At 51.5% G+C, this 19,025-nt stretch overlaps 2 protein-coding genes across 2 annotated transcripts in view; one reads left to right on the top strand and one right to left on the bottom strand.

Moving 5' to 3' along the window:
* Positions 1-1,024: 1,024 nt before the first annotated feature.
* On the top strand, positions 1,025-5,764 carry LOC116960681 (histone H3-like centromeric protein A; the record flags this gene model as incomplete). The annotated part of the gene is made up of 5 exons (XM_042797877.1): positions 1,025-1,055; positions 2,640-2,736; positions 4,138-4,210; positions 5,286-5,408; positions 5,723-5,764. Coding segments are annotated over 5 exons (366 nt in total), but the record flags the coding sequence as incomplete, so codon positions are not given.
* A 1,218-nt stretch (positions 5,765-6,982) lies between these two features.
* LOC122153928 (tenascin-X-like) overlaps positions 6,983-19,025 on the bottom strand; it is a 153,533-nt gene continuing 141,490 nt past the window's right edge. The window contains exon 2 of the mRNA XM_042797876.1: positions 6,983-7,170. Within this exon, the coding sequence (XP_042653810.1) occupies positions 6,983-7,170 (188 nt within the window). The remainder of the gene's footprint in view (positions 7,171-19,025) is intronic.

Genomic DNA, 19,025 nt, shown 5'->3' with positions numbered 1-19,025 from the left:
GAGGGAACTGGGAGCGACTAGGAGCACACTGGGGGCAACTGGGATACAGTGGGAGGAGCTGGGAGCACACTGCTGGCTGCCAGGATCGTACTGGGAGTGACTGGGAGCAACTGGGGTCACACTGGGGGCAAGTAGGAGTGACTGGAAGCACGCTAGGGGTGACTGAGAGCAACTGGGGTCACACCGGGAGCAACTGGGAGTGAGCGGGACCATGCTGGGAGCAACTGGGAGTGAGCGGGACCATGCTGGGAGCAACTGGGAGTGACTGGGGAAGAGTGAGTCCATTCAGGAGGTGACTGGGATCGTACTGGGAGCAAGTGGGACCACAGCGGGGGCAAACAGATGCGGCTGGGGAATCACACTGGTAATGACTGGGAGCATGTTGGGAGGAACTGGGATCATACTGGGACCAGAGTGGGGGGTGACTGGGGTCACACTGGGGTGACTGGGAGCAACTGGGAGTGATTAGGAGCATGTTGGGTGTAACTGGGGTCATACTGGGAACAAGTGCCTCCCCCCTTCCCCCGGGAAACGCTGAGCCAGCGCTCACCGTGGTGGGGGCGCGGATATGCAAATTTATGCTAATGGTCCCCTCTGTCTCTTCTCGCTCCGCGGCCGCCGAGTCACCATCGAGACGCGGCCTCCGACAGCGCAGAACGGCCGAGCGGCCGCCTATTGGTCGGGCCGTGGGAGCGGCGGGCGGAAGTGCGTCAGGGGCCGGGAAGTTTGAATCCATCCGAGCGGCAGCGACAGGTTTAGGGGGGCTCGGGGGGGGGCTCGGCCGTGACGTCACGGCGCGGGGATGTCATAGAGGGGGCAGGAAGGGGAGCGGTGGGAGTGACGTAGGCTGGGGGGGGGGGCTTAGGGGCGGTTGGGAGGGGGGCACCGCGGGCCGGACCCCTCATTCTCCCCACCCCTCCCCCCAAGGTGGGTGGAGCCTCGCCATGCCCCGCTCCAAGCCCGCCGCGCCCCGGCGCCGCCGCGTCCCCGAGACCCCGCCTCCGGCCCCGCCCCGGCCCCGCCTCCGGCCCCGCCCCCGGCCCGCCGGCCCCGTCGTGAGTGGAAGGGGAGGTGTTGGGACCCCCCCTATGGAACCCCCCTGTAGATCGCCCTGATCCTTCCCTGACCCCCTCCCCGGCCCTATAGAACCCCCCCAACCCCTATAGAACCCCCCTGACCCTATAGACCCTTCCCTGACATCCCCCCCAGACCTATAGAGCCCCCCCGACCCTATAGACCCTTTCCTGACCACCCCCCCCGGCCCTATAGAACCGCCCCCCCACCCGGCCAATAAACCCTTCCCTGACCGCCCACCCACCCAGCCCTATAGAACCTTCCCTGATCACACCCCCCCGCCCTATAGACTCCCTCTGGACCCTATAGATCCTTCCCTAACCCCCCCCACCCTCCGGGCCCTATAGACCCCCCCTGGACCTTATACATCCCTCTCTAAATCCCCCCTGGACACTACAGACCCTTCCCTGACCCCCCTCCACGGCCTTATAGACCCCTCTTGGACCCAATGGATCACTCCCTACCACCAGACCCTATAGATCTCCACACACCCTATAGATCCCTCCCCTATAGATCCCCCCAACCCTATAAATTCCCCGATCCCCAGCCCTATAGATCCCTCCTACACCCTATGGGTCCCTCCCTACCACCCTGCATCCTATAGACTCCCCCAAACCCTATAGGTCCCTCCCAGACCCTATAGGTCCCTCCCTTTCCACCCTGGACCCTGTAGGTTCCCCCCCAGACCTTATAGTTCTCTCTCTTTCCCCAAACCCAGCCCCTATAGATTCCCCCGGGCCCCGTTGATCCCACCACCCCCTCCAGACCCTATAGATCTCTCCCAGCCCCTATAGAACTCCCGGGGAGAGGGACCCTATGGATCCCTGCCTCCCCCAACCCTGGACTGGATGGATCCCTCTGTTATTCCCTGCCCTGGGCCATATAGATCTCTTTGGATCCTATAGTTCCCCCTGTCATCCTCCCTGGCCCTATGGATCCCTCCCAGACCCTATAGGTTCCCCCGTCCTCCCCCCCCCCAGCCCTACAGATCCCTCTGTATCCCCCATGCAGCCCCTATAGATCCCTCCCAGCCGTGTCCCCTCACGCTGAGACCTAGAGATCCCCCGGCCCTGTGCCCTGAGTCCCCCCTGCCCCCCCCCTCCGTGTCCCCTTGGTGTCACCCCCTGTCATAGCCCTCCCCCGGTGCCAGCCCCACTGACGCTGTCCCTGTCCCCCCCCATACCCCATTGGTGTCCCCCCCAACACTGTCCCTGTCACACCTGTCCCCCTCCATGTCCCACTGTTGTGACCCCCCCCAACACTGTCCCTGTCCCCCCCGTCCCACCCGCCCTGTCACCCCCCAATGCTGTCCCTGTTCCCCTGTGTCCCCCCTGTCCCCCCCGACGCTGTCCCTGTCTCCCCCTGTCCCCCCCGTCCCCCCTCCATTTCCCCCCGCCCCCCCCGAAGCTGTCCCTGTCCCCCATGTCCTCCCCCCTCCCCCCCGACACTGTCCCTGTCCACCCATGTCCCCCCATTTCCCCTCCCCATCCCCCCCGACGCTGTCCCTGTCCCCCATTTCCCCTCCCCATCCCCCCTGACCCTGTCCCTGTCCCCCATGTCCCAAGGGCTTCGCCCCGGCCAGCGGGCGCTGCAGGAGATCCGCAGGTACCAGAGCAGCACCCACCTGCTCCTGCGCCCCGGGCCCTTCGCCCGCCTGGTGAGCCCCAACACCCACCCCGGGGGGACAGCAAAACCTCCCTGGGGGTCCCCAAAACTCATCTGCCCGCCTGAGCACCCCAGAACCACCCTGGGGGAACCCCAAAATCAATTCCCAGCGGAACCCAAAACCCACCCCAGGGGGACCCCAAAACCAACCACCTTCCTGGTGCCCCAAAACAACCCCGGGGGCACCCCAAAAGCACCACTAGGGACCCCCAAAACCCACCCACCTGCCTGGGCACCCCAAAACCACCCTGGGGAACCCTAAAACCCACCCTGGGGGCACCCCAAACCCGCTCCCCCTCAGGCGACACCCAACCCGCACCCACTTCCCTGGGCACCCCAAAACCATCCCTGCGGAGACACCCCCAAACCCCCGTGGGGGACACCCAAACCAACCCCCCACACCCCCTTGGCACCCCTAAACCCCCCCCAGATCCCCTCCAGGACCCCCAACCCCCCCCCAGCACCCCCAAACCTCCCAAAACCCCCCCCGGAATCCCCCAGGCACCCCCAAACACCCCCCGGGTCCCCCACCTCCCCCAGCCCCCCAATGTCCTTGTCCCCTGCGATGACGTGGGTCCCCTCCTCTGGCCTTGTCCCCTCCCCCTCTCCCCGGTGACGCAGTGGCCTTGTCCGCCTCCCAATGTCCTTGGGGTGTCCCCGTCCCCCCACCACCACAGTCCCTGGGGGGTACGGGCTGTCCCCTGTGCCCCTCCCCCCAGAGGGGCACTGTCCCCATGCCCAGGGGGTCCGCAAAATGTCCCAAGGTGCCCCCCACATCCCTGCTGTCCCTCGCCCTGGGGTGGGGGGCCCCAACATGTCCCCAACGTGTCCCCAAAATGTCCCCAAGGTGCCCCCCACATCTCTGGTGTCCCTTGCCCTGGCGTGGGGGGGTCCCCAAAATGTCCCCAAGGTGCCCCCCACATCCCTGCTGTCCCTCGCCCTGGGGTGGGGGGCCCCAACATGTCCCCAACGTGTCCCCAAAATGTCCCCAAGGTGCCCCCCACATCTCTGGTGTCCCTTGCCCTGGCGTGGGGGGGTCCCCAAAATGTCCCCAAGGTGCCCCCCACATCCCTGCTGTCCCTCGCCCTGGGTGGGGGGCCCCAACATGTCCCCAGCGTGTCCCCAAAATGTCCCCAAGGTGCCCCCCACATCTCTGGTGTCCCTTGCCCTGGCGTGGGGGGGTCCCCAAAATGTCCCTAAGGTGTCCCCCACATCCCTGCTGTCCCTCGCCCTGGGGTGGGGTGTCCCCAGGTGTCCTAAGGTGACACCCGGGTGTCCCCATGCTCGGGCTGTCCCCAGGGTACTCCCTCCCTCCCCCCCTCCCCCCACCATGGGGTTGTCCCCCCACCTGGGGTATCCCCACGGTGTCACTTGGGGTGTCCCCGTGTCCCTAGGTGCGGGGATCTGCCTCATGTTTACCCGGGGGGTGGATTATCGGTGGCAGCGGATGGCGCTGGTGGCCCTGCAGGAGGTGGGTGCTGGGGGGCCCGTGGGTGCTGGGGGGGGGTCCTGTGGGTGCTGGGGAGGCTCATGGGTGCTGGGGGTTCATTTGGGGGGGGTCCTATGGGTGCTGGGAGGGATCTGGGAGGGTCCTATGGTGCTGGGGGAGGTATTGGTGCTGGGAGGGGTCTGGGAGGGTTCTATGGGTGCTGAGGGAGGGGAGGCCTCGGATGCTGGGGGTTGATCTGAGGGGGCTTATGGGTGCTGGGAGGGTCCTATGGGTGCTGGGGGGGCCCATGGGTGCTGGGGGGGCGGGTCTGGGGGTTCTATGGGAGATAGGAAGGTGTGGGGGAATTCTGTGGGTGCTGGGGGGGAACATCTGGGGGTGCTTATGGGTGCTGGGGGGCCCATGGTGCTGGGGTTCATTTGGGGGGGTCCTATGTGTGCAGGGGGGTCCTATGGGTGCTGGAGGGGGCCTGGGGGGTCCTATGGGTGCTTGGGGGGGGTCTGGTGGGGGCGTCCCATATGGGTGCTGGAGGGATCATTTGAGGGGGTGTGGGGGTGTCTGCAGGGTGCTGGGGGGCCCATGGGTGCTGGGATGGGTTTGAGGGGGTTCTGTGGGTGATAGGAGGAGATTGGGGAGGTTCTATGGGTGCCGAGGGAGGTGCATCTGTGGGTTCATCTGGGGGGCTTATGGGTGCTGGGAGGGGCATCCTATGGGTGATGAGGGGTCCTATGGGTGCTGGGGGGGGGTCCCATAGGTGCTCAGATGGGTTTGAGGGTGTCCTATGGGTGTTTGGGGGGGTGTCTGGTGGGGGGGGATCCCTTATGGGAGCTGGGAGGAACATCTGTGTGTCTCCAGGTGCTGGGGGGGCATGGGTGCTGGGATGGTTTGGGGGGGGGTTCTATGGGTGCTGGGGGGGGTGGGTATTAGAGGGGGTTCCTCTGGGTGCTGAGGGGGGTTCCGTGGGTGGTGAGAGGGGTCTGGCTTTGGAGGGAGGTATCCCTGCCCCCCAGGGGTTCCCCAAAGGGAGGGGGGGGTGTTGGATTTTGGGGGGGGGGGGGGACCTGAGTTGTTTGTTGTTTTTTGGGGGGGGTGGGCGCAGGCAGCAGAGGCGTTCATGGTGCGGCTGCTGGAGGACGCCTCGCTCTGCTCACTGCATGCCCGGCGCGTCACCCTCTACCCCAAGGACCTGCAGCTGGCCCGGCGCCTGCGCGCTTCGAGGGGGGCCTGGCCTGAGGGGCGCCCCCCAAAAAAAAAGATAACCTCTTGGGGGGGTCACCTCCCCCACCCAGTCACCGAAACCCCCCTTGAACACACCCCCCCCCCCAATCCCTTCCCCTGGGGCACATGCCCGCTACAGAAACACCCTGCAGAGTGTGTGTGTGTGTGTGTGTGTGTGTGTCCCTCTTTATTAGGGATTCCCCCACCCCAAACATTGGGGGACCCCCCCCCCCCGGGATTCCACCAAAACCCCCAGCCATGGGGACCCTGCACCCCAATATCACCCCCAGAGACCCTCACGGGTCCCCACCCTTTTAGGGACACACACCCCCCTCCAACTCTTGGGATCCCCCACCTTAATGGGAACCCCCTCCTAACCCTTGAGGACCCTATTGGGGATCCCCCCCCGGGATCCCACCCCAAAACCCCCAGCCATGGGGACCTGCACCCCAATATCGCTCTCAGGGTCCCACCCCAAAACCACCTATGATGGGGACCCTGCACCCCAATATCGACCCCAGAGACCCCACGGGTCCCCACCCTTTTAGGGACTCCCCCAGCCTTGAGGACCCCCAGCATAATGGGGACCCCCCCAAATGTTGAGGACCTTATTAGGTCCCTTCTTTTGTGGACCCCCCACCTTAATGGGGACCCCTGCAAGGTCCTGCCCCCCAATTACCCCCAGCCATGGTGATTTCCCCCTCCCCCCAATGAGGGGCCCCCCAAGGTCCCCCCATTTATTGGGGACCCCCCCAGCCACTGCAGCCCCCCAATAAACGTGTGTTCCCAGCACCCCAGCTGCCGCCTATGGGGGGGACGTGGCTTCATTGGGGCGGGGCTTGGGGTGCCCCCCAATATAGGGGCTCCTCCGGGGTGCACACACCCACCCCCCCTCCCAGCGATGGCGGCCGCGCTGGTGCTGGCGGGGCTGGGGCGGGGGAGGCGCGGGAGGCGGGGCCGAGGGGCAGGGCCGGCGCATGGGGCTGCTGCACCTCGCGCTCCAGCGCGGGCCCGTCCTGCGCATGCGCATGGGGGGCGCGGTGAGTTTGGGGGGGGGGGGGGGGCACCCCAAAACCGCCCCCCACCCCCCTGCCAGACCCTGACACCTCCCCGAACCCCCAAAACCTCCCGTTGGGAGACCCCAAAATCCGCCCCCAGACCCTTCAAGAAACACTCCATCCATCCGCTTCCCTCCATCCATCCACCCACTGAGCCAGCCAACCAGTCAAACCTCTGCCCATCCATCCGCAGCTCCATTCGTTCAACCAAAGAGTCCTTGATCAAACCCTCCTGCCACCAATCTGTCCTTCTCCTCCAAACGCTCCCGCAAACATCTGGCCAGCCCCCACTCAGCACACAAGAGGAACCCATTTCACAAACCGTCCCAAGCACCAGCACAGGCCCGGTCCCAGCTCCTGCCGTGACCCAAACCCAGAGCCAAAGGGGACGGGGATGGGATGGGACCTGCAGGTGCCCCCTCACCTGTGACGGCGTCGGTGGAGACGGGCCCAGACGTTTCCGACCCCCGCCCCGTACAGGTTGAACTTGTAGCGGCGCGACGGGGCAGCCCCGGCACGGTCACCGTGCGGGAACCCCCATCCAGGGCAGCACCTGCGGCTGGCCTGGGCATCCGGTACTGCACCGTGAAGGAGTCAAAGGTGCCCTTGGGGATGCTCCACTCCAGCTCCACGGACTCAGGGGGGACGTGGGAGGCCTTGAGCTCACCCAGGGTTGGCTGCAATGGTGTTCCTCTGGCTCGGCTGGAGCTGTAATAGAGAGCTGACAAAGCAGGAGATAAACATCCATCCATCCATCCCTCCGTCCATCCACCCATCCATCTGTCCAACCATCCATCCGTCCATCTGCCCAACCATCCATCAATCCAGCCAGTCACCAAGTCACCCAGCTTTCAACCAATCCAAACCAACCATCAAATCACACATCCATCTCTCCGGCTCTTTCTCCACTCATCCACGCAGGCCAACATCCTTCACCATACATTTTGCATGAACAATCTTCCACCCTGAGGCAACGCATTCAGCCAGCAACAACCATTAAAGGCCAGATCCCAGCACAACATTCTGTCCAGTCATCCATGTATTTATCAACCCATTCATCCCTCCACCAAATTCTCTAGTCATTCATGTGTCTGTCTGTCCTCCATCCATCCATCCATCGTCCATCCATCCATCCATCCATCCATCCATCCATCCATCCATCCATCCATCCATCCATCATCCATCCATCCATCCATCCATCCATCCATCCACCTCAATCATCCCTCTTTCCACATTTCTGGACCATTCATTCCTGCACCCTCCACCCAGTCATCTCTCCATCACTCTGCGAAAGCAGTCATCTGCCCATTTCACCATCGTCTATCCAGCATTCCATTCTTTCGGTGAGAAGTTTTTGCTGTGGGCCTAAAAGTGCTATTCTGGCTCTGCTGAAGATTTGTGTGTTCCCAGTGAAAGGAAGCAGCTAGACAGGGATTGCCATGTGCAGCATGGTAGTTTGGAGGAAACAGTGCTGCACAGCGACGATCGTCCATGTAGGTGCTTTCTGTGAGAAGTTTTCGCTGTGGGCCTAAAAACGCTTATTCTGGCTCTGATTAGTGTTTTTGTGTTCCCAGTGAAAGGAAGCAGAGATAGGCGGATTGATATACCAGTGGAAAGGTAATATTTTTATTGAAACCCTTTCTGCTGCTTTTGGGGGGAATTTGGAAGGGAGTATTAGAAGGAAAAGTAGCCTTTTTTTTTTTTTTTTTTTGTATTTCAAATGAGAGATTGTTATCTATGCAGGTAACATTTTTAAAGAACTTTTTGTTTAAAAGAAAGCTATTAATAAAGAGGACTTTTCTTCCTCTTGGAAGACAAAAGAAATAAAAGGTTTATTATTTCATAGCGCCCAGACATCTGGAGAGGAATGTGAATAGCGTTAAAAGTACCTGGTGCAGTCTGCAGTGTGCGTAGTGTTTCTTTATACAGTATTAGGCCTGGCAGGATGAGAAACTGCTAATTGTCCTGGGCATATGACCTGTGTTTTGATATATTTTCAAAAGCAGACACATCAGGAAGCACACACCTTTTTATACTTGAAAAGGTGGCATGAACTGGAACTTGAAGCACTGGAGTTTCATGGGCTTTTTAGGTATGTGATGGGGTAATGAGATGGTTATTATGTGACAGAAATTACTGCTGAAGAGTTAAGTAAAAAGCAAGATTTTGTGCAGAATTTTTTTAAAAATAAGAATGGATGAAGAACAGTTTTCTCTGGTGCATCGAAATATTTTTTGTCCTCTTCTAGAAGAGAGTGTCTTTGGGTGCGGAATTACGAACAATCCCCCAGGAAGAAGCATTCAATTGAAGAGCTAAAATAGCCTTTCCACACATGTTAATTCCCTCTTCGGTAGGGAATGCAGGACAGGGATCACTTTAGAAGAAACTTCTATTTACAAGCTCTAACAGCTTTGTACATGATGATTTCTTTCATGAGATATCTCAACCACTTATAATGTATTCTTACATTTTCAAATATCAAACAAACGTAGTGACAGATGCTGCAGAGCAGCTGAGGAGATAGCTCTCTCCCTGTGATTGAGTTATTACGTATTCCATTAGATAGTGCTGCTCAGCTGAGCTTTTGAAGGCGGAAGGTATGATTAACAGAGGAGGAAAGGCTTCTTATTAGTTACAGTAATGCACTGCCAATTGTAGGGGTGATCAAATATTGGTTCAGTCTTACCGCTGTTGCTTACTTTTAATTGGTATGAGTATATTTGATAAAGATGACGGAACTGCCCAGCAGAACAGAGGCCGTATGCAAAGTCACAGCCTCACTGCTCCTCTCGTTTAAGATCAGATTTATGCAGACGGACAAGACAAAGACGTATGAGAAAAACAGTTCAACAAGTGCCACGAGGTCATGATATTGAACCTGAAAAATGAATCTGTTCATTACTTGAACAATGTAACAAGGCAGTTTATAAGGAATATGCTTATTTATTGTAAATGCTACAGCTAAGCAAATGATTTTTGGTTTAGCTGGATTTCAAATTCTCACTTTCATCAGCATTATCTTGCCAAATATGCTCCCAAGCATATTTTAAATTAGGATTTCACACTAGTGATTGCCTTTTTTTTCCCCTCAAAGGATGAATTAGTTCACAATAAAAGATGCATATTAAGCAATTTATTATGCTAATGACTGTCCTGGGTTGAATGAGTGGTGGAGTTTTTTGGTGGCAGGGGAGGGGGCTATCGGGGCAGCCCCCTGTGAGAAGCTTCTTGAAGCTCCCCAGCTCCACGTCAGCTCCACTTCTGTTTGGGAAATTGAGCCCATCAGCTGCGCCTCTGCGATAACGTATTTAAGAAGGAATGTGGTGACGGGCAGTCAGACTTGTGAGGAGGAGTTGCTGCAGCTGCATGAACACCAAGGTCAGTGGAGGAACGGAGGAAGAAAGGAGGGGGGAGGTGTGCCGGAGCAGAGACCCCCCTGTATCCTGTGGTGAGACGGCAGGGTGGCCCCCCCCGCCACCCATGGAGATCTACGGTGGAGCAGACACTGATTTATGGCCTGTGGCTTCTGCTTGGTATAATCAAGGTGCTGTGCCCGAAGAAGGCCGGGGTCTCATGGGAAAAGGCAGCCCCGCTGCTGTAATTCAGTGCTGGGAGGATTGCAGCATGCGGGGGAGTCCCACACTGGAGCAGCTCGGGAAGGGCTGCAGCCGTGGGAGGGAATCCAGTCGGAGGTAGTTAGTGACCCATGATGGAGCAGTGTGGGGAACGCTGCGGCCCATGGGAGGAGCTCATGTTGGAGAAAGTTTGTGGAGGACTGTCTCCTGTGAGAGGGGGGACCACGATGGAGCAGGAGGAACAAGTTTCGGACACTCCCCTCACTGAAGTGGCATCCCTGCCTGCACCCCCCATTCCCTGCCCCTGAGCCACTGGGGGAGGACGTAGAGATATTGGGAGCAGAGCTGAGCCCGGGGAGAAGGGAGGGGTGGGGGGAAGGTGTTCTCAAGATGTGGCAATGCTTCTACTATCCTACTCTGTTATGTGTTGTTAGTGTCTGTAATAAATGTCTGTTCTTTTTTTCCTCTCCTAACGAGTCTGCCTTTTGCTCGTGATCATAAAGGGGAATTTTCCCCCATCCCAGTCCTATCTCGAACCCCAAGCCTGGCTCTCTGCCCCTTCCCATTGCTGGAGGAGAAGGGAGAGAGAGCTGTTGCGTTGTGGTTGGCTGCCAACCAGGCCCAAACCACGACAATGACTTGCAGAAAAAAAGCCAAATTACCTTGATGGTAGATTATATTGAACAATCGAAAAACACACTCATCGGAATTCTCAGTGAATGCATAGTTTAGCTGTAGTTTGCTACAGGAAGTTTCCTGTTAATAGTATCCACATTATAGACAAATAGTCGTGCATTAGCAGTAACCACCTTCATAGTGAAACAGTGCAGACAGCTCTCACTCAGATTTGTAATTATGTCTCATTATCCTTCAGCAGTCATTTTTAGCTCAGTTTGGAAGCAAAGCTTGTGTGATCATGGCGTATGGTGCATGCCCTGGCATTTCCTACCTGCTTATCTTAAAATCTGTCATCTGATTCCAACCAGACTGAAAGAGAAGTTGAGACTCAAATGATGCTAAAGTTTGTACAAATTTTACACTAACAGGGAGTCAGGTAGAAGAAAAAGCTGACAATAATGGATACAGAAGCTTTGCCTAAAAATATGAATTCATAGGAAACAAAGTGTCCTGACTTGCTCCCAGAACGGTTTCTCCCTCTGAGCTGTGAAACATTTCCTATGGCATGCTGTGTGCCCGGCCACTTTTGCTGACCTCCCTGGCACCTGGGGACATCCGCAGTTTGGGGCACGGGGCTATTAGTCAACTGGAAAAGTAGGAGAGAGAGTTGCTGCAGTGTAGTAGCTACACATCATTAAGGTTACATAGGGATAAGGATATAGGTGGAGAGAAACACTTTCAATGCAATCTTGAAATGACACATGGATTAACATTCCTAACTTCAGTCAAAGAAAGATTATACAAAATACATAGACTATCAAAATTATTCTTTCAAGTTGGATCAATAACAAGATTCAGTCAGAGAAAAAGCTGTTCTGTGATAATGGCAGGAGATAAAATAATCAGTCTTAAGTGAGCAAGAAAATAACGAAATCAGTGTAATTGGAGGAGAAACAGTTGCCTGAACACTCATCCTGCACCAACTCTATCAAACATCTTGTTATAATTGACTGAAGTCCAATCTCATAACAAGCATACAATTTTATTTGGGTTCAATCAACTTAGGGTGAGAAGCAATAAGCAAAGCAGCGCTGGGCGCGTGGGGAGTCTCAGCTCTGCCACACGCACCCCGAGTTCTAACAGCAGTGCCTTTTATACTCCTGTACCTGCGTCTTGACCAATCCCCATTTACCAGACAGTCGTCCTGCTCTTCCTCCGTTGGATCATTCGAGTTGCTGGGGTACATGTCCGTCCCTTGTTGGGTCCTTTGAAAGTCTGGAGGTCTCTGCCTCTTGGCGCGCTGTTGTACTATTGGATCTTTTGGAAGTGGCGGGATTTTGTCTTTCAGCGGGCTGTTCTCAGCAGAGGTTGCATCAGCTCAAGGCGGAGTTTCTAAGAAGTGGTTACATTGTTCCGAGCAAGAAGCACACTCATCTATATTTTATTCTTGCATATTCTCGATTTGATTCCAACATTCATCACAATTATTATACAGGTTATAGTGATCACACATCATTTCAGACCCACACAGGGTACAATAATTACATTTATCACACCGTATTTTATTTTGGCACGAATCATGCCTATGTTTTCCACAATCTGAACAACCTAAATCAGAGGGAAGCAGCTCAAACACAGAGAATCTTCCAGATTCTCCAGCTCTAAGAAAAGTCAGCAGTAGTGTCAAAAAGCTACAGTGTAATGAGTTTTGACCACACACAAAATGAAAACAAGTCATTTTTAGCAGATGATTATTACCAATACGAATAAAAGCAAATGCCACTTCAGAATCTGGTCAGTTGAGACTTCTCAGTGCACATAATCATGGATTTTTCTTCTCCAATCACTGCAACTGTTACCTAGTACCTCTGAGTTAATGGCCCTGGCATAAACATTGTGCTTATTTTCAAGTGCCTAATTACAACTCACTTTGTCTTTGCACTTAAGTAATCTGCACAACTGAAATTAAGCTTTTATATATTTAATTGGTATTCATTTCCCTTTTTGTGAAAAAAAAAAAACAAACAAACAAACAAACCCAAAAGATTGGTTAAAGCCTGCAACTTCCTCCACTGGTTATCGTGCACACACAGACCTTATATCTATGAGTGGAAAGGCAATGCCATCACGCAAAAACCAAGGACAGTGCCCTGGAGTTGAGTTAGTGACAAAGGTTTGTGTTAGCAGTGAAAGTTCAGCATCACTGTAATAACATCAAAAGATGGAGCTGCAACTTATTGGTTCTGAATTATCATATTATGAAAATGAGCATTTTCAATGTGTTCTGTAGCAGGAAATATTTTATCTGCTATAAACCCAACAGCTTTTGTAAATGATTAAACTCTCAAGCTTCTTTTCAGCATTTAACAAGCTGTGAAAGTTGTTTGCAGTGTTGGACATACAGCACCACTGCTTTTATCCTCCAAAGTAGTGACAAAGGTACAACATAAATGAAACACTATCTGCTTTTCCTCTGTATCATTGTTCTGTGCTTTGTTAAAGCATGCCATATGAAAAAAACCCTGTTATATAAATAACTACTCAGGACCAATTTAGTGTTCAACATCAGTTTGTAGGAAGAACTACCTCTTGCTTTCACGACTATCATTAGTTGAAGCTGAAACCACTTAGAAAGCAGCTGCAGCACCAGAGCGCAGCATCTGGGGAAAGCTGCTCCAAAATGCAGTCTCTGTATAAAGCTAAGGCCCGGCCTGCACGGGGTAGGTGCATTTTCCAACACAGCATATGAGTTAAGAGGGATGACTTTTTCGCTGCCTGAACATGAGTACGAACCTTTTGACACCAACACAGCAGCGCTGGCGTGGAAGGAACCTGCCCAGCTAGCACACGTACTCCGTATTAGCAAAGTACTCTTTGGCCATGTGAGGGATTTATGCATGGAGATTTTGCCTTTATGGGCAAACACATCCAGTTTGCGTACACTCAAAGAAATATTTTCCAGTCCAGAAAGGATGACATCGTTGAAAAAACTTCGTTTTCTGCTTCATGATAAAAAACAGCAACTGATAAATTCCTGATTTCCCTAAATCCTATTCCATCCCCCTGTTTCAATACCTGATCTAGTTACTTATGAAACGATGAGTAATTTTATTATTCATGGATGTGTGCATATCATTCACATGAAAAACCACAACATAGGCTGAAGCAATACTGCAAAGAAAAAAACCACTAATGTTTAAAAAATTCAAACAAAACCCACAAAATTACTAAGAAGCTGTGACTAAGACAACAGGCATAGATTCAAGTCCTCAGCTTCCTGCTATTAATACTGCATGACACCAAGCATGTCATTTGAGCATGCTGTGCCTGGTTTCCGATCTCTAAAACAAACACAACAGGCACTAAGATGCTGCAAGTGTATGTGGAGAGATTATTTTGAACCCAACTTCATTTTCCACTCGTTTCCATGGAAAATTAGCATCTCCCCCTGCTCATGGTGCTCATTTTGGTTAGAGCAGGCAAGCCCAGTGAAAAACACAAGGAAGTTTAGGCAATGGTCATTTTTCTGTGTACAAAAATCATAGTGTGTGGGGTACAGAGGAAAAAGGCAACAGTAAGTTTGACAGGGCAGCCTAGGGGAGGGGAAAGACATTTGGCTGCGGCCTGCGAGGGGTGGAAAGCCTCTCTCACGCTTCCCTGCTCATCTGCATTTCAACACTGGCACTCAGCTCTTCCTCACCTTGGGTGAGCTGCTTGCTGCCCACAGCTCCGACCACTGCCATGCACCCCTGCGCCCAGCAGTGGAGGAGGAGGAGGTTCTGTTTCCATGCTGAAGTGATGCCAGTGGGACTTTCCTTTTTTTACTGGTTCCTGAAACAGAAAAGGCCCAAACAATAGGCCTCAAACCAAGGTTGACTTCTGAGTGAATTCCCCGACCAGCAATCAGCATCTTATCATCAGAATGAAGCAACCAGCATCTTACCAGCATGAAAATGCTGCAACCCTGGGAACAATCCCTGGGAACTATAAGTAAACAATAGGAAGTAACTATAAATCCCAAATGTAAAGAAAAACAGAAACTCCTCAGACGTGCCCGGATCCTGGCCAGATCCGGACATGCCTGACTGAGGCATATCAATCTACCAGCTATCTCCCGTGCGTTTTGTTTAGACTTGTTAGTTAAACTGTACAAAAGCCAGGCCCCTCTCAGCACAGACGCAGACCTCCCCTACGAGCAGACGCCCTGCGTGGGACTTCCCAGCTGCCGGGAAAGGCTCTGCGACCCTTCGCTGGGACGGGGCTCCCCAGCTGGTGCACGGGCGGGGGGATGGTAAAGTAGGAGGGCAACTGGTGATGGATCTTTCTTAATCACTATAGCTAGCTTTATGCAGTAATGACGAGGTGCGTTACCTTGCTTATTCTTTCTGCTGCTTTAAACTAAAGTAAAATAAGCCCATTTCTTTAGCTTGGTGTCTGTGTCCTTTGTGTTAACCCCGTCGATTGGCAAAACAGTTCCCCAGTCACTATCAAGGGTCAACATTTGCCCAGAAAGAGGTGTTCAAGGATTCAATTGCATACTCTTATGAATTTCACTCCTTTCCATAAGCAGATCCATTCTGTCTTACTTTAGCCATCTATGGATTAAACCATCAGTCAAAACCACTCACTCGGACTTGCTCACTTCTGGATGGAAAGGGCAACTTGACTCACCTGACTTAGAGAGAACAATTTTAATGTGGGATAAATTGTCCTTTAGAACAGCTATCCTTCCACCACCTAGGGAGGCTGCCTAGAGACTAATTTAAGACTGTATGTTTAATGCAGGTGATGTGGAGTACCAAACGATTTTCTGGCCCTGTATTTATTGCCCTTTTGTGTCAGAGATACAACATATTTACCTTAGGCAACTAGGGAAAAGATTATTCAATTAAATGTACAAAACTTGGTTATTTAGAAAGTTAAATTATGACGGCACACCACGGCAGCCGCACAGTGCTATTGTCAACAATGGTCCTCAGTTTTGGTAAAAGAGTGCTGAAGCTGTGCTTAAATGTACCTGTAAGGAAGAAGGAGCAGAAATACAATTACTATACAACATCTGTTAAGAAAGTAAGAACACAAGAGCAGCTGTATTTAGTGAGGCTGTGGGCTATCTGACCCAGTGACACATTCAGAGGGAACTTGGGAGGTCTTTGTATTTTAAGAAAACATGCCTGTCTCATCTGCCCATCTGTATTTCCTCTCAGATCTTGCTTCATTCTCTTCCAAAGGACTCGTCATTCAATTTAGGAACACCCATTAATAGTCTGATAGGAGTAGATCCCTGTTAAGAAGTTCTAACTACAGCTAAAAATAGTAACATGCTACACTGTTCATTTAGTGTGAAGTGTATGCCATGATGACCACTGATGAATTTGCATTTTAATATAAAACAAGCCCTTTATTTCACGCATGCAGGCAGACTTTCTCAGGGCGACATGCAGAACAACCAAGCACTTTAGAGGTGAAAGGCCTCAAAGACAGCCAAAATCCAAGCATTTAGCTGACAATTTAGATCATGACAACTATGAATGGTTTGAACTTTCTGAGCTTTTCCTCTGTCACCACTAGGACCAGGGAAACAGGGAGCTACCAACAGGAGACATGAAGGCTTTGCAAAGTGTCCACTTCGGTAGCATTGGTTGGTGTGGCATGTATTGCCACATGGCAGGACGCTGCCACATCCCCATGGCTGCACAGCACGCTTTCCCTCCCTGGCATTTAATTCAGAGCAGTATCCACCTGAATCAGAGAGGCCCGTCTGCTTAAAAAGAAAGTTGACGTTTTCATGAAACCAAATACACCCAGGAATGGCAGATGGTGTGTGTGTGCAGGGAGGGAGGTGGAGGAAGGAGAGCGTGGTTTAAAAAAAGTACCTGCCCCAAATACAGTGCAAACTACAATCAAATTACAAGTATTGGTAAAGTGAAGGGAAGAGAAAGGAAGGAAATAATCATCTGACAAAGGTATAGGGAGAATGCTGGAATGTAACCAATGTGATTGGTGTGTAACTCTGTGGATCCAGCAAGCAAAAAAGAAGGAGAGCACCAGGTCAAAGGGAGTACCCGGGGATTACGCACTTCATGGTTCATATCCATCAGAGAAAACGTGCATGAGCTGCACTCGCCAAAAAAATCTCCATGCAGATTTGTAGCAGAGCCTTCAGCAGGACAAGTTACAGTTGATAAGCCCAGAGGCAGCAGTCACCAGATGACATGTATGCCTGGTGAAAGCCTACCTCAGAGAGATCGCCTTCCTCTCTCTCTATTTACATACCCACACCATTAAGCAGACAAAACCCTTTGGCTGTCATGATGTCCAGGATACACTCAAAAATACTGACAGTGTTCATAGATCCTGGTAGTTAAGCTGATTTTTTTTTTTGGAACATGTTATATAACCACAGCAAATCCCTCAGTGTCTTGGAGATCACCACAGAAACAGGCTGACAACTCTCCGTGCAGGAGGAAGAAGCCCTGATCTCAGCTTGGAAAAGATGCTGATGTGCCTGGTCCAGCACACGGGCCGCCCTCCCTCCTTCCCAGCATCGCGGGCTCCTGGTGCTCGCTCGCTGTCGGCCTTTTGGCTGCAGGATTGCGTGAAGGGTTTCCCACTCCACGGAGCAACACATAAGACATTGAATCATTTTCTACCAAAGAGAATAAGACATTGAGGCTCTATTCCAAATTAAAGATCACAAAGCAACAATAGCAAATTTGATAATTCAGTAAGAAAAAAAGACTGCTTTAACTGTCTGAATTGCTGAACACTGGGGTTTCTGTGCACATGAAGTGCAGTGGTTGGTGCCATTAGCCCTTTTTTGGAGCTGCCTCGTCCATCTTCTCGATGACCTGGGCCGCAAGAGTAGAGAGAAATCACATAATCTATGAGGTCTCAAGGTAGAATTACTCTGCTGAAGGGTGAAAAAGGGGGTAAAAGGAAAGCTTAATATTATTCAAGGGGACAGGTACTAGGGTCTTCTCTCAGCTCCTCCATTTCTTTATTTGTGGTCTTGAACTAGAAAAGTTTCCATGGGCTTTGTTCCTTGCTGAAGTATTTTCCTTGACAAGTACACACTCTTCAGTGGCCTTCGCATCATGGGAAGTAAGAAATGTGTGTGTTTCCACATAATTCTTCAAATTAATACACAACAAATGAATTGATTGAATTAATAATTCATAAATACTAACTGTACTTGAATGGAGAAGTATCCAACCATTTCCCTGTTCATTGGCCTGAAGATATATTCCTCAACTTAAAATATTTCTCTAAATTTTGATGACAGCAAATCTTTTAATCACTCTCTCATAATTTTACGACTTCAACTTAAAACCATTCCAATCCTTCAAAAAGAATTGACATTTAGTCAAACAAAATGACGAATTTCTTTGCACTGCAGTAAGCACTCATATGCTCAATTTATCTCAAGCTTGAAGATTTCTTAGCCAAAGCTTGTCCCAAAGTTAATTCAGCTTAAATATGCATTTACACAGTAATTATGTCTCAGTACAATTTAAACTCTAGTGAAAAACACAAAATGGGTGGTACTAAATGCTACAAAAAAAAAAAAAAATTTCCTTTTGTTTCATGTTAATGTCCATGTTTCAATGTGTGGTCACAAGCTCAGTTTAACTGTATTTCAAACCGCTATACTTGAAATGTTTATTTTCTGTACATTTAGTTCTGTAATCTCAAATTTAAGCATGTTTTAGAACAGTTACTAATCCATGATGTTAACTATAGCAGAAGTCCACAGAATTCTTCAGCATTCTTTTATTGTCATTCTATTCTATCCTACGATTATGCTTATTGTGCTTAATGATATATTAATATTACAATGCAAACACAGTGGTATTTTTTACTTAAGTATTTTGCTATGTTTGATTTCTTTTAGTGAATTAAAGTCATTCAGGAAGGCATGCAGAGGCCTAGAGTTGAAAAACCTAGTTTCTGTGGAAATGTTTACTTAAACTATCGGTTTATCTGGAGAAACCTTTGGGGAAATTACAACATAAGCAGATGACTTTCAGTATTTATATAATAATTCATTACTACGAAATAAGAACTCTGATTCCTTCTCAGTGAAGCTGTATGGTGTCCAGTGCTCACAGACACAAACGCTCCTACTTCCCTTGGAAAGGAAGGTCGCTGGTCAGTGACCAGCTGAGACACCAGGCTTGCCCATTCAGTATGTTACTAGTTACCATCCCTTTATTCAGTTGAATATTTTATTCTGTTAGCACCTGGAATTTTGAGAAGAGGGACTGGGTGATTAGGTGGGGGAATCTGGTAGGAGTTTGAATCCTGGTATGGAATGTGAAGCAGTGTCAGTTACAATCGTGGAGATTTAGGGTTATCACGCACTTCTTA

Source organism: Tyto alba, unplaced genomic scaffold (genome assembly GCF_018691265.1).
Source record: "Tyto alba isolate M040663 unplaced genomic scaffold, T.alba_DEE_v4.0 Super-Scaffold_27, whole genome shotgun sequence".
NCBI lineage: Eukaryota > Metazoa > Chordata > Aves > Strigiformes > Tytonidae > Tyto > Tyto alba.
The sequence above is the reverse complement of the archived record's forward strand: the minus strand, read 5'-3'. Positions and strand labels throughout refer to the sequence as shown.